Genomic DNA, 24,766 nt, shown 5'->3' on the forward strand with positions numbered 1-24,766 from the left:
ATTGGCAGTCTCTACCAGTCTCAGAGACTCTGTCTTCGGTGAGCACTGATCCCAAAGGTTGCCCGTCACAGGTTAACTCCTTCTTGTAAAGCTGAGCCAGATTTTGGCTGAAGGATTGTCTCATGTCAAGGAGAGCAACATTTGCTTAGTCGCTGACTGGGACTGGGTAAGTAGTCTATGCATGTGACAAAGAAGTAAAAGGCCAACTACTGTGGTGCCAAGGGCCATAACACCGAGGGTCACTGTTAGGTTTGAACTCTAGCTGGAGTCACACAAACATGCGTCAAAATAGGAGAGCAGGAGGCCATATGAGGTCAAGCTGTTCCTGTAAAAGTGCTGTCTGTTGATTTAAATTTAGAATTTCCAATTTTCAGCAACTTCTCCTTTAAGTTTGTTAACTGTGCTTACCTTAACAACAGATTTGGAGAGGCTAATCCCAGACACTGAAGCCAAAGTGGTCACAGTGGCAATGACTGTTATAATAGCAGTGATAATGCCAAAGTTTCCCCCATGATGGTTCAGGTTCAGCTGACCCTCTCCCGAATGACCAACAGGCAATGGAACTATGCCTGAGATCTGCACAACCACAGCAGAGTTTTTTGGTCCCCAGCAGCTTTAAATACATGGAATTCCTATGAAGAATAGTCAAGAATATCTCCAGCATTAGTACCATTCAGGTAACAAAAACAGTATGATGAACAAAAAGGCATATGAACATCCTACAATAAATCCAATTGTTCTTGTAACAAGGAAGTCTGTTGGTTTAAGTTTAGAATTCCCAATTGGGTCTGTGAATTCAAACCATTCTGAACAGTTAAAGCTGCAGATTTCTTCAGACAGTTTATCCAGTGTATGAGCAGAAGACATAGATTGTGAAATGGCAAGACCAGCTGTGGTAGTGGTGATGCCAGAAATGACAATGGAAGTAATAATGACTGCAGTAATACCAAAATCTCTTTTGTGATGATATGAAGTGAGGGAAAATCTTCCATCATTATCCAAGGGCATAGGAACAACTCCATGGACCCAAACTACAATAGCTGAATCTTCACGTTCCCAGCAGTTAGTCAACAAACAGGACATCTGCATTTCCTGTGGTCCTATTGGTGGTGATCACTACTGACCAAACTGTGCTCCTTATTCCCACTGGCATCAGGATGAGAGCATCTTTCATGAGGCTCCAATAGGTCTCCAACCATACCAGAATCTATAGCTACAGGATGTACACAATGTTCAGGAACCCAAGTGTAGTGCTTCAGTAACTAGGAAAAACCAAGCAGAACCCCTAACCCTAAATAACATAGAGTCAGGTCCTTCCCACAATCCTGAGGTCAAATCTTTACAATTGACCAGACCTTCCTTAGATCCTTTTCCTTTCCAATGTCTATGTGCTACTGAACAATTATTCTTATCTACCAACAAAATATTAGAACATAAATAATAACGGAAAGTTGAGCAGGTGTGGAAATCTTGTCCCCTGTTTTTGTATTTTCAAGATAATTCTTAAGTTTTAAATGTGATCTTTCTTCTATGGCTTGTCCTTGCGGATTATAAGGAATGCCAGTTTTGTATACAATATCATAATCCTCACAAAATTTCTTAAAAGGTCCACTAGTATGTGCTGGACCATTATCAGATTTTAATTGTCATGGGACTCTCATGAAGGCAAAGGCTTGTAAGCAGTGACTTTTAACATCCTTAATTTTCTCTCCTCTATATGCAGAGGCAATAAGTAAGCCAGAATAGGTATCATGAGACACATGGACAAACCATAATTTCCAAAAGGAGGGAATATGGGTAACATCCATTTGCTAAATATCATTAGTCTATAACCCTCTTGGGTTAACTCCAAATTTTGAGAGGATATAAATGGGGCAAACTGGGGACATTGACTGACTATTTGGGCTGCTTGTTCTTTAGTTACTTCATTATGAAACCTCAAAGAATTAGTATTGAGATTAATTTTTATGTGCCTATAAAACTTTATCATAGGCAGTGCTATTCATTAACATGTAATAACATGGAGACAGTATAAAAATTAGTCAACATTTTGCCTTGTGCTAATGGGTTGGGTAATAATGAATGTCCTCATATATGGCCTACAAAATTAGGTTCCCAATGATGCCATGGCAAAGTCTTTAATTGTAATAAGCAGGCACAAATGGATGAAACAGGAGCAGCAAAGGCAGTGGTCTCAAGGGGTGAAACAATCTGAGACACATACACACTATCAGTGTACATGTTACAAGGTTCATCAGGAAACATTACCGAAGCTAGTTGTAAAGCTTTCAACTGTTCTAGCTGTAGAGAACAATTAGGAATGTTTATAACCTCCACCTTCCCTCCAGACACTACCACAGCACATACTTTGGAAGAACCATCAGTAAACACTAAATGAGCCTTTTGCAAAGGGGTACGGGTACTAACAATAATTCGTGGAAAAATTACTGGATGCATTTTAAAAAACTGACAAATCTTACTATCAGGATAATGGTTATCAAACTGATTAACAGCAGTGCACATTAGAATAGCCCAATCTTTAAATCTGTGGGCTAAATACTGCATCTGCTCCTTGGTATAGGAAGTGATAATATGATCCGTTTCCTTGTCAAAGGTCTGTAAGCTAATTTTTTGAGGCTTGAAGAGTGATTGAGCAATGGCCTGAGGGTAAGCCATCACTATTTTTGCAGGTGAAGCTTGTAAATAAACCCACATTAAAAGGCCATTCTGCCAAAACAGCCCAGTAGGGGAATGAGCAGATACAAAAATCAACACAAAAGAGGCCTAGAATGATCAATATAACTAAGGCGAGCCTCTTCCACAGCCTGTTGTACTAAATTTAAGCATTTATATGCTTCTGGAGTTAATTGTCTAGGTGAATTTAGAGAGGAGTCACTTTTTAAAACATCAAATATTGGCTTCTATTGTCCTGTGGTTAATTTTAATAATGGTCAAAGCCAATTTATATCACTTAATAATTTTTGAAAGTCATTTAAAGTCTTTAGTGTATCTAATTTAATTTTAAGTTTTTGTGGGTGAATCCCGTTTTGTAATAATTCATGTCCTCAATATTGATATGAGAAATTCTTTTGAACCTTTTCAGGGGCAATCATTAACCCTGCAGCACCCAAATCTTCTTGTAAATCAGCATATGCTGTCAGCAATCCTTTTTCATCTTGAACTGCTAATAAAATATCACCCTTATAATGGATAATATATATCTGTGGATACTTCTGCCTCAAAGGCTTTAGGGCAAAGGCTACATACACCTGACACATAGTAGGACTCTTTGCCATCCCCTGAGGTAACACAACCCAATGAAAGAGATGAGAAGGCTCCTGAAAATTTATAGGAGGAATATTAAAAGCAAATCTCTCAAAATCTTTATGATCTAGTGGAATAGTAAAGAAATAATCCTGTAAGTTAATAGCTATCACATGCCAATTTTTTGGGGCTAGCTACAGGAGAAGGGAGACCAGACTTAAGGTATATAGGCATCATAGTTTTGTTAATTACCCTTAAATCTTGTAATAATCTCCACTCTCCAGACTTAAAGTGGAAGGAACAATGTGACAAGCTTGTACCTGTTCCTGTGATGAACTGCCTCTAATTTTTCCTTGGACAGGGGCCACTGTTCAATTCACAACAGATTGTTTAACTTCCAAATGATGGGCAAAGGTTTAATGTGAGGAGAATTATTAACAATGACCCTTAAGATAAATTTCTTAAGCCTATTTTATCATGAAGGTGTTTATTTTTAGTTCTTAACTTATACTATAAGGTTTGCCTTGTAAATTTTTACCCAATCCTCTCCCTGGGATGAAGCCTTGTTTCTTCACTATGTTTTCTACAGGCTAAGTAGTTAGAACAGTCCCCATATCATTGAGTACATCTCATCCCCACAAGTTGATAGGTATTTGTTCTAAATCAAAAGGCTGAAACCATCCCTTGTGTCCTTCCTCATCTCTCCATTTAAGAATCTTGCTGCTTTTTTTGAGGAGCTTTCAGCTGTCTCCCGTCCTTTAAAGTGGAGCTAGATGTCTCTAAGGGCCAGGTCTTTGGCCAGAAGGCTTTAGCTATCACAGTACTATCAGCTCCAGTATGTAGGAGCCCATGTAGAGATTTTGCTCCAACCCATAGAGTGAGTGCGGGCGTTTCTCTAAAGAGGACACCCAAAATGCCCCGGGCCCAGTGGAACTGAAAACTTGATCTCCATATGTGCATTTAAACACAGGATTGTTAGTATAAAACTGGGGCAAAAATCCAATCGGGCTATCCTATCTCTTTGAGGTATAACAACTCCTATTTCTACAGAAACCATAATTTTAATTTCTCCAGTAAAATCTGAGTAAATCACTCTAGGGAAAATTCTTATTCTTTTCAAGGCATTGATGCAGTCCAGTAAAAGGCCTAAACTCCCTGAGGGTTGGGGCCCATATACCACAGTACCAAGTGCCTGGGGTCCCATTTGTGGTGTTAATACTGCACTGATGGAGGAACAGAGGTTCAGTCCTGTGCTGGCTGGGGTACTTCTGACAAGGTCTTTGACATGAAGGGGTTGGTTTGAGGGACAAACAGAACTGGAGTAGCTTAAATTGGGGTAAGGTCTACCACTGAAATGTTCATGGCTCCATACACTCTGGTTTGGGGTCCCCAGAGTGGACCCTGTGTCCCATTTCCTGGAAGGTGTGAAGGCTGTCCCTCAACATCTTGTTTAGATCTGCACTCATTGCACCAATGATAGCCTTTACAACACTCAGGGCATAATCCAGGGCTTCCTGTCTTTTTGTTCTGAGGGCACTCTCTTTTAAAATGTCCTTGTTGTTCACACCCAGAACATGTCTTGGTCCCTCCATTTCCCTTTTGCATGGCTGCAGCTAAGACTTGTCCAATCACATAATTCTCATCCATTTCTTTACACTATTTGATATAATCATTTAAACTTTTATTCTTATGAGATCTAATAGCTTCCTTGCACCATTTATTAGAATTTTCATATGCCAAATATTTTACTATGGGCATAGTGGTATTAACATCCCCAAACAATTTCCCAGCCATAATCTATCCACAAATTCCTGAAAAGGCTCCAAGGGCCCTTGTGTTACCTTGGATATTTGTTCTCCAGCTGCCTTATAAGGCAAGGACTTCCAGGCTCTAACTTGTGCTGCAAAAATTTGAGCATAAATAGCAGGATCATATTGAATCTGGGCTGGAAGGGAAGCATATTGTCCCATCAGCATTTCTAGATTTCTTTGGGGGAATCCTGCTTGTGCATTAAGTCTAGCTAGTTGTACACATTGTTCTTGATATTCTCTCCTCCATAATAGATAATCACCCCCACTCAACACTGCCCTACATAATTGTTGCCAATCTCCAGGAGTCAAATTGGACATAATATAAGATCAAAAATACCAGAAGGAAAGGGAGCAAGGGGGCCATAAGCAAAGCCTCCTTCTTTCATGCTTTGCCATTCCTTAAAACCCAGAGGAATATGTCTAATAAATTGACCTGCATTCTTGGGTTCTAGGACCTAAACAACAGGAGACACCAGTCACTGTCCAGGAGGAAGCTCAGGAAAAAATTGCCCCTCTCCTTGGAGCCTTCTCGCCATAACACTACTCCAAGGATGGATAGGGTTCATTGGCAGAAGCAGTTGCTCCTCTTCTTTAAAGAAGGGATTTTTCACTAGGAGGACAAGATTCAGATTTTTTTTAGCAACCCTGTGCTTATCAGTCTTCCTCTTAAGCTCCTCTACTTCTTTTTGTAATGTCTCTTCTTCATCCTTCTCTGACTTTGAATCCCGATCTGAATCAGGGGCTTGTGAAGACTTATGAGAGGCACCATCCTGTGCTGCTCTGAATGTTCTTTCTATCTCTGACATTTGTTCCTTTAGTTTGGCGTTAGTACTCAACAGAGCATCCTTGACCAATCTCCAAAAAAGGAAGGAATGCTCTCAGTACCATCTCTCTGTGTGTCCTCTGCAAATCTGTCTTAATCTGTTCCCAATCAGGAATACTAAATCCTCTGGAATGAACAAACCAGGTTCTAGTCTTGTCAAAAGTTTTAATAAACGCTTTAGTAGTTTTTACCTTTATCCTTGTTCTCTGCTGTTTGAGCACAGCTACTCTCTGATCCTTAAGCTGCAATGTGGAACTTGAGGTTCCCATGTCATAACCCCTTTACTTATTGAGAACTAAACTTACCTTATATTTGTCATTGCACCACTCACCCATAACTTCCTTCTACTTCGCCAGCTGGCTTCCTGGAACAAAGACCCATCAGGGGCTCCTCGCTTTCCCAATCTGGGTGGGACCTCCACTTGATGACACCTACACCCCCACTATACTGAGTACTGGGTATAAGCCTGGGATTTAATAAAAGACAGAGACTTGGGTCATCCATTCTATGAGAATGCCAAAGATTTACTGGGGTTCACAGTATATATACACCAAATCCACTGGTGGAAAATACCCAAAAGCACAGTGGAAGAACAAGTTTTCATTCTTGGGATAAAAACAGGAACTGACCCAATGGAGTTACTGCCTATTGGCCAAACAGTGAAGGCCAAGATGTTCTTTTCTTAATAAAAGTTTCCACATGCATCAACAAGGTTCAGCAGGGGGAAAACAATGAGGAAGCCCAGGAGTGTCCGACAATAAAGTAGTCTAGGAATTCACATAGCTAAGAGACTAGAGAAAGAAATTCAAAACTATAAAATATCACTGAGAACACAAATATCACCAAAAATCAACAGAACAATGATTACAATTAACCCATACATTCAATAATAACTTTAAATGTTGATGAACTTGATACTCAAATTAAAACACAGATGCCGACTTAATGGATCAAAAAGCAAAATCTATATGCCAGAGTTCTATAAGAAATACACCTTAGCTTTAAAGATAGGTACTGCCTTAAAATAAAAGTTGGACAAATGTATTCTACTTAAATGGAACCAGGAAGCAAATGGGCATTGATATACTAATATCTGACAAAATAGACTTCAATCTCAAACTAACAAGAAGAAATAGAGTGTCTCTTCATTGTGGTTAAAGGAAGAGTTAGTCCAGAAGACATTAGTGTCAGAGTAATTAGTACTAGAGCTTTAGGATTCACTGCAAATTCTTCCAGACATGAAATAAATATCTTTAGCTAATCATTTAATTATGCAAACAAATAAAAACAGAAGTAGCACTCTAAACCTCTTCTTTGATGCTATTATTACTCTAACCTTTACCAAATCTCTTTACCAAATCCAGGTAAAGCCAACACACACACACACACACACACACACACACACACACACACACACACACACACAGAGAGAGAGAGAGAGAGAGAGAGAGAGAGAGAGAGAGAGAGACAGAGACAGAGAGAGAGACAGAGAGAGAGAGACAGAGAGAGAGAGAGAGAGAGAGAGAGAGAGAGAGAGAGAGAGAGAGAGCTGGATCGTCATTGCAATTAATGAACTAAATCATTAAAAAATACTTTGTTTTGCATTAGCTTCCTTGTACTTTCTCCAAGACATAAGACTGTCTCTGGCTTTTACTCTAAAATATTGTCGAGCATTTGGTGACTCTATTACCCAAAGTATCATTACCTAGTTCTCTCTCTTGGCTCCTCACCTCTCCCTCTCCCTCCCCCTTCCCTGTTTCTCTCCCACATTCACCACTGAAATTTGCATGTGCAAATAAGGATTCTGTTTTGTTTTAAGACATGAGTACTCAAGAAAATCAAAGAGGCATTGTAGAAACCATATTATATTGGGAAAGATAGGATCTTCACAGACATTCTCAAAGGAGATGACACTCCTGAATGTTCAGGTATACATGCACACACAAATACTCATATCCACACACAACAATGCTGACATCACACTACTATATGTGAGGCGTTGCAATGAATAGCTAGCTCCTCTGTTTCCTTTATGTTTTTTTTATTGGATATTTTATGTATTTACATTTTAAATGTTACCCCTATGGGGTTGCAATCCTCTTCAGTTTCTTCAGTCCTTTCTCTAACTCCTCTACTGGGGATCCAGTTCTCAGTCCAATGGTTGGCTTCAAGTATCCTCTTCTGTATCAGTAAGTCTCTGGCAGTACCTCTCAGGAGACATCCTTATCAGGATCCTATCAGCTAGCACTTCTTGGCATCAATAATTGTGATTAGGTTTGGTGGATAAATATGGGATGGATCCTCATGTGGTGCAGTCTCTGGATGGACTTTTCTTCAGTCTCTGCTCTACTCTTTGTCCCTGTATTTCATTCCATGAGTATTTTGTTCCTCTATGTAAGTAGGACTGAGGCATCCACATTTTGGTCTTCCTTCTTCTTCAGCTTTGTATGGTCTGTGAATTGTATCTTTGGTGTTCAGAGCTTTTGGGCTAATATCCACTTATCAGTCAGTGCATACCATGTGAGTTCTTTTGGAACTGGGTTACCTCACTCAGGATGATATTTTTTATTAATCATTTTATTTGTTTCCATTTTAAAGGATATCCCCTTCCAGGTTACCCCTCCATAAATCCTCCATCCCATTCCCCCTCCCCCTGCCTTCAAGCAGGTGCTCTCCCTCCCATACACCCACTCGTGCCCCACCTCCCGAGCATTCCTCTATGCTGGGACATCAAGCCTTCACAGGACCAAGCCTTACCCTCCTATTGATGCCATATAAGACCTTTCTCTGCTGAATCTGCAGCTGGAACTATGGTTGGTGGTTTGGCCTGTGTTAGCACTTGGGAGTCCAGTTAGTTGATATTATTCTTCCTATGGGGTTGCAAACTCCTTTAGCGCCTCCAGCCCTTCCTCTAGCTCTTTCTTTGGGTTTCCCAGGCTCAGTCCAATGGTTTGCTGTACCTGCATCTGTATTAGTTAGGTGCTAGTATAACATCTCAGGGAACAGCCATGCCAAGTACCTGTCATCAGTAAATGCTTCTTTGCTTCGGCCATAGTGTTGGGGTTTGGTGTCTGCAGATGGGATGGATAATTCAGTGGAGTGGTCTCTGGATGGCCTTTCCTTCAGTCTCTGCTTCATTTTTTGTCTTTCCTTTGGACAGGAACATTTCTGTGTTAACAATTTTGAGATGTGCGGATTGGCCCCATCCCAAGGTCATGCCTATCCACTGGAGGTGGTCTTTACATGTTCTATCCCCCATTTGAAACAGATTTTAAAGTCGTCCCCATTGGGTCCTGGGAGCCTCTTGCTTCCCTGGGATCTGTGACTTTTTAGTGGCTACCTCCAGTTCCTCACCCCACACTGCTATATATTTCTATTCAATTTCCTGACCCTCTTTACTTCTCTCCTGTCCAGGTCAATACCTGATCCTGCCCCCCCTTTCCCTCTCTCCCCTTCCTTTTACCTGCCCAGGTCACTCCCTTCCTTTACCTTCCATGATTGTTTTGTTCCCCCTTCTATGAAGAATTGAAGCATTCACACTTTAGTGTTTCTTCTTCTTAAGCTCCGTATTGTTTGTGGGCCATATCTTGGGTATTCTGAGCTTTTGGGCTAATATTCACTTTCCTTTGTGTCTGGGTTATCTCACTTAGGATGATATATTTTTAGTTCCACCCATTTAGTAATCCATTGTATAAATGTACCACATTTTCACTATCCGTTCCTCTGTTGAGGGACATATGGGTTCTTTATAGCTTCTGGCTATTATAAATCGGGATGCTATAAATATAGTGGAACATGTGTCCTTGCTATATGTTGAAGCATGTTTTGGGTACTCAGAAGTGGTATAGATGGGTCTTGGAGTAGATCTATTTCCAATTTTGTTAGGAACCACCTGATTGATTTCCAAAGTGGTTTTTAACAGCATGCAGTCCCACCAGCAGTGGAGGAGTGTTCCTTTTTCTTCACATTCTTGCCAGCATCTGCTGTCACCTGAGTTTTTGATCTTGTCTATTCTGACTGGTGTAAGGTGGATCATAGATTAGTTTTGATATGCCTTTCCCTGATGACTAAGGATGTTGAATATTTCTTCATGTGTTTCTGAGCCATTCAGGATAATTGAATTATCAGTTGATAATTCTTTGTTTTACTCTGCTCCCTATTTTTAATTAGAGTTATTTGGTTATCTGGAGTCTAACTTCTTAAGTTCTTTGTATATTTTGAATATTAGCCCTCTATTGGAAATAGGGTTGGTAAAGATCTTTTCCCAATCTGTGGGTAGCTGTTTTGTCCTATTGCCTTACAGAAGCTTTTCCATTCTGTGAGGTCCTATTTTCAATTGTTGATCTCAGAGCATGAGCTATTGGTGTTCTGTTCAGGAAATTTCTCCCTGTGACATTGTGTTTGAGGCTATTAGTTTTAGAATATCTGGGTTGTTTTTTTTTTTTGGAGGGCCTTGATCCACTTGGACTTGACTTTGTATAAGGAGATAAGAAGAGATCAGTGAATATACAATGGTAGGTTACTAAGCACACATTACACCTAGTCAATAGACTGATTTGCTCCTCTATCTAGTTTGAATAAACTTGTTAAATGATCAATATACCTTCTGACTTTTTGCAGCTATTTACGTTCTAATAATTTTCAACAATGGGCAGAATTTCAATAAATAGCTTTTGTTAAGATATCCTTATACAGAAAAGGAGGAATATCCACTTCATTGTAGCAGAAAATTAAGCTGAAGCTGTTGTTAAATAGTTAGCAGCTTTTTACTATAAATAAATGTAAATGGAATTTTATGAACAAAAAGTACAATTCAAATTCAGCTTTCATACCAAACAAACAGAACTTAAAATGTCTAGTGCCTCAGAACAATAAAGCAAACCCCAAATTGTCTAACAGAAAAAATCAGGGTACTATAATGAAAATATATAAACTTATTTACTAACATGAATTAGATACGGAAAAATATTTTGAGGACTAATTTGGTGAGTTGCAAAAATATTGTCTCTAGTTCTTGTCAATATGCACTTCTATTAACCATACCTTGCCTAAATTATCCATTTTGCTTTTATTGTCAAAGAAAATAATTAGATGGCACACTTCATGTCCCAGTGGGTATTTCCTCTTGATATTTTGTGCTTTGTTATATGTGAATATAAAATTAGACTTTATCACTTTTGCAAGTTTCTTGTATTAAAATTATTAGCTTTATGAAATAAAAACAAATGGTGTTATTTCTTCAGTATTGTTTGCATTCTCCATTTCTCCAACAATGGATGTTTCAAAAGATAGTTTCTGTAATTTTCCTAATTATCCAGCTTATATTTCGGGCATACTCATCAACAGTATCTCTCAAGAGAGAGAGAATTTAACTCTGCTTTGCTGGAAGAATCCCTTGTGTCTGTTTCAAGGAGAAGGTGAAAACATAAAATGGAAATGCTTCTTCTAGAAAGAATATTAAGACCAACCATTTTCTAACTATAGAAAATGTAGAGTTTATAATTACAGGACATCTTTCTTTCCCAAGATTTACTGGAAGTCAAAGGGGAAACTATGATCTTTGTCGAATTTCGTAACATCCATAGTAAGGACTTTGCTATTTCATTGAATTTTAGAAAACATGTGATACCAGGTGCTGGCTGTTAGGGTTACAACTAAGAATTTCAGGTGATATTCTATCTCAACAATTTTTATTAATAGATCATGTAGCTCTTGATCTTCAAAGGATGTTGATTCTTGATTCTCCCTCATGCTTTGTGTCTTTTCCTCATTTACCAAGAAAGACTTTTACCTAGGGAGCGAACTAAAAATATAGCTTTATTGTCTCTTAGCTGTATTGCCTCAAATATTGTAACAATGTGGCTGCCTACTTCCCTTTTGTCCTTTCTTAATTTTGTTCCATTTTCTTCTCTCTTCCCTATCTTCTTCCTTCCCCATTTTCCTGAGAGTCTTAGCTACATTCCAAGATAAGATAACTTCTGTCTCTGAACTCCTTTTCTGTTTGTCAGCTTCCTTGTTTTGTTTACACAAACTTTAGATTTACTATTAAGTCACAGGTTGTACCCAGAGACATTTCTACTCAATATAAACAAACAAACAAACAAACAAACAAGGAAGCAAACACAGCAAAGAAAAAAACCAAGGTGTTTTAGCTTTGAGATTTTTAAAGATAGTGTGCACTGACCTTGGGGTGTCCACTGAGAAATTAGCTGCTCATTTGGACCCAAGGATTTCTCAACTTTCTTAAACCACAAATTTTAGAATGTATTGCTTTGGAAGATTTGTCTTTTAGCAGTTTCTACTAAGGCCCAACAATTTCAGCTATCAGATTTCTACTTCAGGTTTTCTGTGGATTCATCCCATTGTGTGTTCCTGTTACTGTATATTGCTCAATCACCTCCCTAAATTTCAGCTACACATGGTATAAGTTTGTGATGTATGGAAATCACAAAACATAGCCATAGTGAGAAGTGCAAACAGTAGTCCAAGGTATCAAACACTGACACTTGGTTAGAAAACCACTGAGCATTTGTGTTTAACCTCCTCAGCTAAGACCACTTGGCATTATACACTTGCAAGTGTATGTAATGTTCTGTTCTTCATTTATTCCTTTTTCTATTTTCTAGTTATTCTGTGCCCTGAGTTCTTTATCTGGCTGTTAAAATATTTTCCATATAATGAAAATATTGTTTAATTCAATAAAGAAACACTATAAGTGTTTTTTGAAATTTGGAGATATCTGAGTTTGGTTCTTTAGGGTTATACAATGTTGATTTTAGTGGCTCTGACTCCTTTGCTAAACTATTTTTCAGACAGTCAAGAATAGTTCTAATTCTTTTTAATATTGACAAATAATATCTAAATGTTTGATGTATACAAAGTAATGTATTCCTTTGTTGAAATAGTTTTCAGAATAAAATAATATTTTTCATTTTTAAGTATTTTATTTTTCAAATATATCTGCTAATGTACTATAGTAAAGACTGGGAATGGCATTGTTTTCATCTATCAATGTACTTAGAACTAATAATTGATTACCTTGATCCTAAATATATGTAGGGCCAAGGCAATCACCAGATGTGTAATTGTTTGGAGGCAGTAAATGTTCACTTTTAAAACAGTTTAATTGGTGAATGATTTAATGTTTCACTTTATATATTGTTACAAGTTTTGTATGGTATGATGAAACAAAGGTATTTAACCACAAATATAATTCAAACTTATCCTGACTCTCTAATTCATTTCACAGTTACAGATCTGGCAGAACATAAGAAGAAATGAAAAATCGAACATCTGTGACCGAGTTTATTCTTTTGGGATTAACAAAGGATCCAAAGCTAAACATTGTGATTTTTATATTTTTATTTCTTACATATATTTTGAGCATTACTGGAAATCTGACCATTATTACCCTCACTCTGCTAGATTCACACCTCAAGACACCCATGTACTTCTTCCTTAGAAATTTCTCTTTCTTAGAAATCGCATTTACAACAGTTTCCATTCCTCGGTTCCTTGTGAGCATTGTGACAGGAGACATGACCATCTCCTTCAACTCTTGCCTGGCTCAGGAGTTCTTTTTCATACTCTTGGGTGCAACTGAATTTTTCCTTCTGACTGCTATGTCCTATGACCGTTATGTGGCTATCTGTAAGCCCTTGCATTATGCCACAATAATGAGCAACAGAGTCTGCATGCAGCTCATAGTTGGCTCTTGGCTGGCTGGATTTCTCATCATCTTTCCACCTGTGATCATGGGCCTCCAACTGGATTTCTGTGACTCCAACATCATTGACCATTTCACCTGTGACTCTTCCCCCTTGCTGCTCATCTCTTGCACAGACACAGCCTTCCTGGAGCTCTTTGCATTCTTCCTGGCAGTATTTACTCTCATTGTAACCTTAGCATTAGTGATTCTGTCCTATTCATTCATCCTTAGGACAATCCTAAGAATCCCCTCTGCTGAGCAAAGAAAAAAGGCCTTTTCTACTTGCTCCTCACACATGATTGTTGTGTCCATTTCCTACGGAAGCTGTATATTCATGTATGTAAAGACTTCAGCAAAGGAAGGAGTGACTTTGACTAAAGGTATAGCGGTCCTCAACACCTCTGTTGCCCCGATGCTGAATCCTTTTATTTACTCCCTTAGAAACAAACAAGTAAAAGAATCCTTTAAAAACTTGATCAAAAGGTGTATTTCAAATAAAATGTAATGAAAAAGAAATTCACTGCTTCATTTTTCAAGAGAAACATTATGTTTTGTGCATTTACATTATTTTTATTTCTTATCCACTATTGTATTTAACTTAGCTGAATGTTTTATATATTCCATGTCATCTTTACTTGACATAGTTATCATTTTAAAATTTAATTGCATATCAACCAACCAGAGCTTCCAGGGACTAAACAATTATCCAAAGACTATACATGGACTGACCCTGGGCTCCAACTGCAGAGGTAGCAGTGAGTAGACTTGTTGGGGCACCAGTGGAAGGGGAAGCCCTTGGTCCTGCCAAAGTAGGAACCCCAGTGTAGGGGATTGCTGGGGGGCGGTAATGGGATTGGATGGGGAAGGGAACGCCCATATAGAAGGGGAATGGGAGGGGTTAGGGGGCTGATGGACAGGAACCCAGGAAAGGGAATAACACTCGAAATGTAAATAAGACATACCCAATTTAATAAAAAATGGAAGAAAAAATGTTTCTCAAAATACAGGAATCTACTTCAAATATATGACATTAACTCTTAAAGTTTTTTTTTCTGAGTGTGACTGATTTGATGTCATCAAAATGAGAATGACATTTAAAAAATGAATTTATTTTCAAAGAACTTATCCATTGAGTAACAAGCAATAGCTAATAAAAGCAACTCTGAAAAAATATTTCTTAATATATAGACACTTTTCAATTAAGCTCTTCCCTGAGCCAATGTCCCCCACCTCTGCTCTGTGGCTACTTCTTGTTGTATTTCCTAAGGTCTGTTCATATTAAATAGTGGCTGTGTAATGCAGTGCATAGGTGTTATGTCTTTGCTGTGTGTCCTGTTCTTTATTATCATAATGCATGCTACTTAATAGACTGTAGTGTCAATTTCTAAAAGTTGCTTTAAAAAAATCAGACTCTTAAACCCTGACCATTAAGCATTTTGAATATTTTTTTTGTTGATTTGCTAATGCCAAACTTTGAGCTCATCTAAAATTTTCTTGGAAAGAGGGTCTATGTGTTCATTTCCTGATCTGTGGATTTCTCTGCCAGTGAAATGTAATATTTGTTCTATGTCTCTGGGAGTTCTTAAATTAACTGCTATCCTGATAATAACTTAAGTTGTTTTCTAATATTTCTCTTGTTTAGTCGTTTTTTATTTATAACATTGACTTTTTATATATGTTTGAGAATGTGGGGCTAAGAATGTTTGCTGTATACTAATATACCCCATTCCAAGAAAGGTTGTTAGGGAAAACCAACGTGCTAAGTCTGTACAATATTACTTTTATGTATACATTTTCAAAATAAACTATAGAAAATTTACTTTAAATTTATGTTAATAATTAACAAGTGAAAATAGGTATAAATCTCTCCAGGCAACTTTGTTGAGGAACATATTCAATGTCAACTGAAGGGGAATGAGTTACTATATTTATAATAAAAATTTAGGTGCTTTTTCTCATTGTCTTATTTTTCATCTTTTCAAAAGTTAGATTATAGAGTTTAGAATATTGATTCAGACCTTAGGTATGGTGGCATTAAACTTTTATCCCAGTCCTCAGGCAGAAGAGGCAGGTAGATCTCTGTCAGTTGGAGGCCAGATTGGTTTGTCTAAACAGTGAGTTCCAGGACAGCCAGGGCTATATAATAGAGTAAGTCCATCTCATTAAACAGATAGACAAATAAACAAAAAATTAAAACAGAAAACAAAAACCTTGGTTCTCCTAATTTTTCTAGCTTAATGGTTAGTTCAGTTTAGCAACTGATACTTTGAATCTGCTGATCTAGTATTAAACTGTTTATCCCAAGTAAAAGTACTTAGTTTGATGATGGACAAAGTGGACACCATGTTATTCAAGTGAACATTTTCTTTGATCTTCAAGTGAACTTACTTTCTTTACAATTCATCTTAATTTAAAAAATAAAAAGTGTGGCATCCAGAGAATGAAAAGCAATGAATAGTGGCCGAGATATAGGAGGAAGAATTATTATCTATCTCATGGGCATGTAAAGTAGTTCTGCTATTATAACAATAGGGACATTAAAAACAATCCTGAAATTTGAGCTGGTATAGGGTTCAGATATACAATCCCTGATTATTCACCTGAAAGAACCTAAACTAGCATACAACTGATATCCCAGCGTATCTGTGGACAATTGTTATAAAGTGACAGATTCAGCCTAGATGTTCTTTGACAGATAAATGAAGAAGAATGCAGCATAAGTTCACGATGGAGTATTATTTAGCCAGAAATAATGATTGAAACATTTTTTGGGAAAATTGATAGAACTGGGTGTCCTCAAATTAAGTGAAATGAGCCAGGCTCAGAAAGACAGGAATCCCATGTTTCCTCTCATATATACAGATTCTAGTTTTGCTTTGTTTTATCTGAGACTTAAAAGTAGGACTATTTTGCAAAGAGGATAGGGACAGTGGAGAGTAAAGAAAACAGAGGAGGATAAAAAACTAAAAGTGATCAAATTACATTAAACATTGGTATGAAAATGGCATAATGAAATTCATTATACACTTATAGAGAAAATTAAAAAGAAATGATTGAAGGTTAATGATGCATTCATGGCCCAAAGTTTAGGATTCTGTGTCTAAAAATACATGTGTGCCATGGCTTTCCCAGCTAAACTCAGCCTCTCATGATTCATGTGCCTGCTATTATAATCTCAGCCCCACAACCACTCCTGTTATCTCAACTTTTGAATATTGTTTTTCTCTTTGGTCACCATTGCAAAGTATGAAGCCTAGCCTGAATTCTCATATATGAATACTTGTATTTGTTGGAAACATGGAGTGTTTGATGCTAATGGTTTACTGTGAAATAAGCCATCAGAATTCTCATATAACCTCTCTAAATCCTCTGCTTCTCTGGATTTACTTTGAGAAAATCTTTTATTACTGCTCAGATTCATTCAACTTCAACTCGTGGTCTTTCCCAAGGTCCTTCACAACCACCCTGGAAAATTCTCTTTTCATTTTGACACGTGGTATGGATTTTCCAGTTGAAAATTATTTTATGACAGAGCTATGTGTTCAGTGAGATTCTTTTCCCTAAAAATACTAATTGAGAGGACAATTTCTCAGCACTCAATATGCCCATAATCAGCTTTTTTCTTTGCTTCATGAGAAGCTTAATGTCACAGATGGCATTCTATATTCCCACAGTACATAATGGCTCCCAGAGCAACCAAAGTTGTCAGATATGCACCTGTTTTTCTGTCTACAGGAATGTGTATGCTCTGTTTTCCTCTCAATGATTCCTCTTGTAATATAATCTAAAACAGGGAGAATGTGTCTGAGGCCTTTGAGAAAACTTTGGGAAAGCTTGTAAAACTAGACAATGTCAGAAAAATCATATTATACACAGCATTTAAATAACGCAACAAAAATTTTGGGAGTATGGTAACTCATTTTTTCACCCCTTGCTAATTGGAGTTTAGACCAGAAAGATAAATTTTAGAAATAAAGAACCTTAATGTGCTTAAATTGTTATAATTAAGTGACTTTGTAATATAAAGGTGACGGTCTGATAAAGAGATAAAAGTAAAGTAACATTTCTCACTTGAAACAGATATTTTCCTTTGTTACAGTTAATCAGCAAAGTATGTGGGGACTATGTCTGGAAAAAGATGGAGCTGAGTATCTATGTACTTCCATCTACACTGGTACTTAGTTTTCTAAATCAAGGACTCAACTTGTTTTATTATGCTGGATACATTTCGTCAATTCTTGCCTCAGTGTTTCTGCCTAGATCTCAGTTGGTCACAACATAGTTCAGAAATATATGACACTGTATTTGTTAGCTAACTTTGAAAGAGTTTACAACTCAAAAAGTAATAATTTCCATATGTTGTCATCAAAAATATATGACAGATAACTTTCCAAGTGGGAACAAAATATGTTTTAATTTATAAAATACAGATTGATTATTTCCAGTCCTAACAACTTTGGCTACAAATTTTCAATTCACATAGATAACTAGTTTGCCATTTTTCTCTCCATTAACATGGTTTTTATATTTTCTAAATAAATTAGAATTTCTATTTTGAGGCTTAAATACAAATTTCTCTCTTCTTGTGAATATAACTAACTAAATTGTGTATCAAGAAAAAAATACTAACCATGTATTTGATATGATATTAGTAGCTGCACTTTTATCTTCAAACTTATCAGAATCCAGAGTTTGTCAAACCAAGTGCAGCATAAATAACAGAATTTATTGTTCTGTAGTTATTGATGGCTGAGAGTTATGAACTGTGAGATTCTCCTTTTTGATTCAAATGTACCTACTGAGTGTAAGAGGGAACATGACCGTCATTATGTATACACTGTCAAACATTAGGTTAAGAACTCCAGTGTATCTTGCGAATTTCTCTTTTGCAGAAGTCTAATTTCTACAATATGCATTCCATGATTTCTTATCTACATACCTGCAGGGAGCACAGCTATTTGCTGTAATGTGTGCTTTTCACATTTTTATGTGTGTGTTTTATTTCTCATTCTAGAAGTGACCAGTATTCCTCACTGGCTGCAACGTCCTATGATTATTATGCAGCAATCTGCAAACGTTGGTGCTACACAGGTATCATAGCAATAAAGTATGCAATCATCTGAAAATTGCTTCCTTGTCACCTGCTTTAGTCAATTGATTCCCCCCCGCAGTGATCATCTGCCTGCAACTGAAACTCTATTACTGCAACCTCATCCACTTAACCCATGACTCTTCTCACATGTTGTAGATTGTTTGCACATACACAAAGACAGAGAGCTAATAAAATTTTTCTATGCAATATTTACTCATAGTAACTTTGGCCTCAGTGATTTGCCCATTGCCACTCATCCTTTAAACAGTTCTGAAGATGCCGTTGCACAGCAAAGGAAAAGGGCTTTCCACTCACTCTTTCACATGATTGTATTTTTCTTGCTTATGGAAGTTGCATCTCTATCTATCTATATCTATCTATCTATCTCTATCTCTATCTATCTATCTATCTATCATCTATCTATCTATCTATCTATCTATCTATCTATCTATCTATTAGCTCTATTGCTCCCCATGTCAAGTTCCTTAATTTACTTCTTGAGCAACTATCATGTCAATCAAACACTTAACAATTTCACCAAAGCTGTGGTTATCCCACAGACACTATTCATTCTAAAATATGTGGTTGAAATTACAGATAAATAAACAGATAGAAATCCATTCTAGATAGTAGGTATTTACCCAAAAGAGTAAAGAATGCCAAGATTAGTAAACTTTTTCATATGCTTTTAGCGACAATATAACTACATTAAACAGACATAGTAGAAAAAGAACTAGACTAGGATGTTGTTGGCAAGTGGTAAATGCTCTATAAGAAAAAACATACAGTATATGGAAGGAATGCAAAGTACAATTACAATCGAGTATTATGTCTTAAGATTTCACACTTATTTTACTGTTTCTTTAAATTATATATTTAAATTATATTTTAATTTTTGATATTCAAATGCATTTTACAGTCTCCTTGACTTTTTGTTATATATATATATATATATAATCTCATTATATATTCATTTATTTCACACATGTCAAGCATTCTGAGATTGTAAATATTGCATAAGGCAAATACTGCTTGCTTTAAAGAGATACATAAAACAAACCCAGTCTTTACCAATATTAAGTTCAGCGGGTGGATTCACTACAAGAGAAACTTCTACTGAGTGGCAGGCCTGTAATTCACAGGAAAATTATTTGTTGCCTTTCATATTTAGGTGGCTATTGCAAGTGCCACATTAAATAGGGATGCTCTGAATATCCTAGATAATCACAAGGGTGGTGATCTATGAGAGACAACAGTGGATAGAGGAAGATCAGACACTGTCACACTGAGAGGTTAAAGAGGCTCAAACTTTGAGAACTGAGGTAGCCAGTGGTCCTGCTCTCTAGACCTCATTACCTGTGAACAATGGCAAAGGCTCGCAGCCCTCAGACTGTGGCCAGATGACTCTAGAAGTCTGTCTCCAGAGTTATTTTCTGCCATGTGTATTTGACTGCGATACTGAAATCTGTGAGCCTATATCAAGCATGTCATTTCATTTTTGTAGCCTCCTCACTAGGGCAGGATGGTTCACTACTGGGTAGGATCTGAGAACAAGGAGAACAGCGGGGGGAAGTCTGTGTTCCATTTATTCACCTTCTCAAGAACAGATCTCAGGTCTCTGCCTCCCTCACTCTCCAGTGTTCTGAGAACACTCTATGGGATGGATGTTAGCTATTCTACAGTGCACATTCTGAGAGCCTCTATGAGTGAGAATCTGCTTAGCCCACAGATCACATAGATCAGGGTGACTGGCAAACCTATAAGGGTCACTTTTAAAGTGAACACAGCTAAAACAAAACACTGTATCCTGGTAGACTTAGGCTATACACCAGCCTGAATGCCAGTAAAAAAAAAAGAGTAATAGAAGAACCAAGTTTAAATGCCCTACTCTGTCAATTTTGACAATCTAATATTAAAAAGAAAAAAAAACTCTTCTAATTCATTTGGGCTTGGGGATGGGGATTGTTTGTTTTGGTTTTAATATTTTTGTCTTACTGTTTTACTTATTTTAATATGACTGTCACTTCATTTCCCCCATGATTTTACAATTTAAAACAATTCTTTTTCGTACTACTTTCCAGTTTTAATTACATAACTCATATCCTACAAGAGGATTTTTTATTCCTTCTATTCTTTTTGCATTCTTTTCTCCCCCAGTCCCTTCCTTTATTTCATTCATTTATTGTCATTACTTTTACTTCAAATTACATTTAGGGTAATAGCTGACTTTAAATTGATCTTGCCTCTTCTGACACAGCTATACACTGCACTTTTATGGGGGTGTGTAACTTTATTTTAATATTGATTATATATCTATATCTACATGTATCTATCTATATCTATAGGTATGTATGTATGTATGTATGTATCTATCTATCTATCTATCTATCTATCTATCTATGGCTTGATTATATATATATATATATATATATATATGGTTTTATATTCACACTGATTTTCCTTTCTTAGAAGTACTAAAGTAATGAGGAGGGTAGTGTAAAGATCAATGTGCATCATCAAGGACCAACTCATATTGTTGCCAAAGGTTGTCCTCCACAAGTGTATAAAAAGTGTGTGCTTTTGCTACTCGGGGTCGCCTCTGTCCCAATTACAGGGCCACCCCAGCACACTGAATCATTAAACATCTTGTTTGATTACATCGCTCTCCATGTCTGTATTTTTAAGAGTGGGACCTCCCGGACATAAGGCTGATCAGGTCTTACATGTCCTGCTTTTTCCTAATTCAATCAGTAGTCAGAAGCTTCTGTTCATTGGTTGGGTGTAAATAGCTGCATCTGACTCTTTCAGCTGCTTGTTGAGCCTTTTGGAGTACAGCCATTCTGGGCTCCTCTTTGTAAGCACACAATAGTAACAGTATCAGGCCCTGGAGTCTCCCCTTCAGCTGGGTCCCCATTAGAGCCAATCGCTGGACCTCCTGTCCCTCAGGCTCTTCTCCATTTTTGACCCTGCAGTTCTTTCAGACAGGAATAATTCTGGGTCAGAACTTTTGACTGTGGGATTGCAGCCTCATCCCTCCACATGATGCTTTGTTTTTCTTTTCTTTTTTTTTTTAATGGCTTGTTTTATTTTTTTTATTATAAAAACACATACAAGAGTTTTAAGAAATGATGAATATAAGACAAATCAGAATCACAGTGAGTTATTAAACCCATTTCTATATACAAATAAAAAATTCCAAAAGTGGAATATCATCCAATGTGAGACATATCAAAGATAGCATTGCCTGTATCCACCCCCACACAGCTGTCCGTATGCACATACCCCACAGAGTTGTCCCTATGCACACAGCCCACAGGGCTCTGCTGCTCCCTCAGACTGGTCATCTCTGCACAGCCAAATGGGAGTCTTGCACTGTCTGTTAATCCTGATATTTATGGTTCAGGACATTCAGAGATGGGAAGAAACACACTCAAGTACACTTCCACCAAATTTGTCCTACTATGGTAGCTGTGCACCACACTGGGGTAGAACTTCTGCAGATACTTTGTTTTTCTATGGAGGAGAACTCTACAAGTTCCCTCTCCCCTCTGTAGGACATTTCATCTATGGTGCCTCCATCTGAGTCCTGAGAATCTCTCACGTCCCAGGTCTCTAGTACATTCTACAGGGTCCTTCCAATTCCTATCTCCCAAAGTTGCCTGTTTTCATTCTTTCAGCTGGTCCTCAGGGCTTCAGTCCTGTTCCCTCCACCAAAATCCTGATCATGTTCCCCTCTTCCCCTCCTTGTCCCTTTCCCCACCCAGGTCTTTCTCTCCCCATCCCCATCCCCTTCCCCCATGATTGCTTTCTGCTTCCTCCCAGGTGGGATTGAGGCATCCTCACTTGGGAACTTTGACTGTTAACCTTCTTGAGTTTTGTGGATCATATTTCTTGAGTTTTGTGGATCGTATTCTGGGTATTATGTACTTGTAAAGCTAATACCCACTATTAGTGAGTACATACCATGCATGTCCTTTGGGGTCTGAGTTACCTCACTCAGTATGACATTTTCTAGTTCTATCCACTTGCCTGCAAAGCTCAGGATGTGCTAGTTCTTTTCTTTTCTTTTGTTTTTCTTGGATATTTTATGTATTTACATTTCAAATGTTGTCCCCTTCCCTCCTCTCATACCTTCCCCCCTGCTTCTATGAAGATGCTCCCATTCCTACCTACTCACTCCAATATCAATGCCCTGGCATTACCCTACATTGGGGAAATGAGCCTTCACAGGACCAAGGACTTTTCCTCTTATTGATGGTGGACAATGCCATCCTCTGCTATATATGGGCTGGAGTCAGGGGTCCCTTCATTACCAGGGTCCAGCCCCAATGTGGGTCTTCAATTTCTGTCAGTTCTTTTTAAGGCAGTGGAGGGAGAAGAACATCAGCAAGGGTAAGACTTGCTGTATAATAAAAAATTTACTTATCTAAGTCTAAGTTACTATGCTACTGTAACTGACCTGTCTTCTGTTTTTCTTAGGCTGCAAACTGCAATCTCTGGCACTAGCACCTCTTCCTAAAACAGGAAAGGATTAAGTAAGTAGCCTTTGTTCTGTCTTATCAGAAATTGCTGTGCTCTAACGTTCAGCCTGCTATTTGGAGGTCTGTAGGAAGAAAAGGGACACTTTGAAAAATGCTCCCAGGGATTAAACCACTACCCAAAAATTATACATGGGCAGACCCTTGGCTCCAGCTGTAGCAGAGGATAGCCATGTTGGGCACCATGAGGAGGAGAAGCCCTTGGTTCAGTGAAGGCTAAATACCCCAGTGTAGGGGAATGTCAGGGTGGGGAGGTGGGAAGGAGGTGGTTGGGGAGAGGGAATACCCTTTCAGAATAAGAAAGAGGGAAATGGGATAGGTAGCTTATGGATGGGAAACCTGGAAAGGGAATAACATTTGAAATGTAAGTGAAAAAATGTTCAATTAAAAAAAAAAGAAAAGAAATGTGATCACAGCATTTATTACTAAGTTGTAAAATGTTTTCTATGAAAGCTGTCTAAGGGGGAAAGCTGAAAGAACCTAAGTGGGGAAAGGGACAAGTTCTTCTAAGTGGTGTAAAAGGAAAGGGTTTCTACTCTAAATGGGGAAAGGCAAAATTTCTCCTAAGGGGGAAAAAGGTTTTTCTTTCTCTTTTTCATTTATTTGTCCTCAGTACTTACACATTTTTCAGAATACATGTTCACATGCTACAAGGTTCATCTCAAGTTCACACAAAAATATCAAACCATAAATTGAAATAGAAATTGACAACAGAGAATGTTTACATGCGTATCCATTAGGAATAATTATCTGGCTAAACATGCACCGTCTGTCTCAGCTCCAAAGTTCACTGAAGGTTTAAAACCATAACTAAGTTATGGGGGAAGTTTTGTATAGATAAACCCAATCAGTATTGTATCTTCTGTACTAGCACCTATATAATAAATCATTATTACCCTTTTTCTGACCTTTGGTTAATTGCTTTACAATCTCTTGAGTAGGAGAAAATCTGGTTACTTCTGAGGGCAATTAACTGGTGACACTTGGGAGACTGGTAGAATTCTCACTGAAGCTTTGAATATCCAGAAAACGACTTAATAGCAGTCCCACTATAAAAGAGATTAATAATCACTGATTTAGTTTTTTGAATTCTTATAGGATCATCATTAAGACTTAAGAAGTCATCTCTTAGTCTATATAGCATCATTATAAGACAGTACATCTTCATAGATCTGCAAAGATCTGCTCCAAAGGGGTGGGCTATTACTTAATGATTGTTATATATGCTTATAATAATAGGAAAATATAACAGTAGGAATTTTTCCTAAAATAAATTCCATTACAGCCTTGTTTAATAAGGGAGATTACCTGCTAGTTATTAGTTTATCCCATTATGGCTCATGACATCTTTTCCCTTCAAATAGTATAAAAGCAGCATATAAATCTCCCTTCGAGCAGACATGATAGTAGATCCTAAGCAACTGAAGATTATTGGAAGAAGAAACAGAAGCAGAGTAACTAATCCTATAATTCATAAATTTATAAGAAAATTTCATAAAATTTATCTTTAAAAATTTATGATTGAATTTG

At 37.5% G+C, this 24,766-nt stretch overlaps 1 protein-coding gene across 1 annotated transcript; it reads left to right on the forward strand.

The window, feature by feature from the left end:
* Positions 1-13,175: 13,175 nt before the first annotated feature.
* LOC116889917 (olfactory receptor 6C76-like) lies at positions 13,176-14,111 on the forward strand. The gene has a single exon (XM_032890735.1). It carries the CDS (start codon positions 13,176-13,178, stop codon positions 14,109-14,111), a length of 936 nt encoding a protein of 311 aa, XP_032746626.1.
* Positions 14,112-24,766: the final 10,655 nt, after the last annotated feature.

This window comes from Rattus rattus, chromosome 1, assembly GCF_011064425.1.
Source record: "Rattus rattus isolate New Zealand chromosome 1, Rrattus_CSIRO_v1, whole genome shotgun sequence".
NCBI lineage: Eukaryota > Metazoa > Chordata > Mammalia > Rodentia > Muridae > Rattus > Rattus rattus.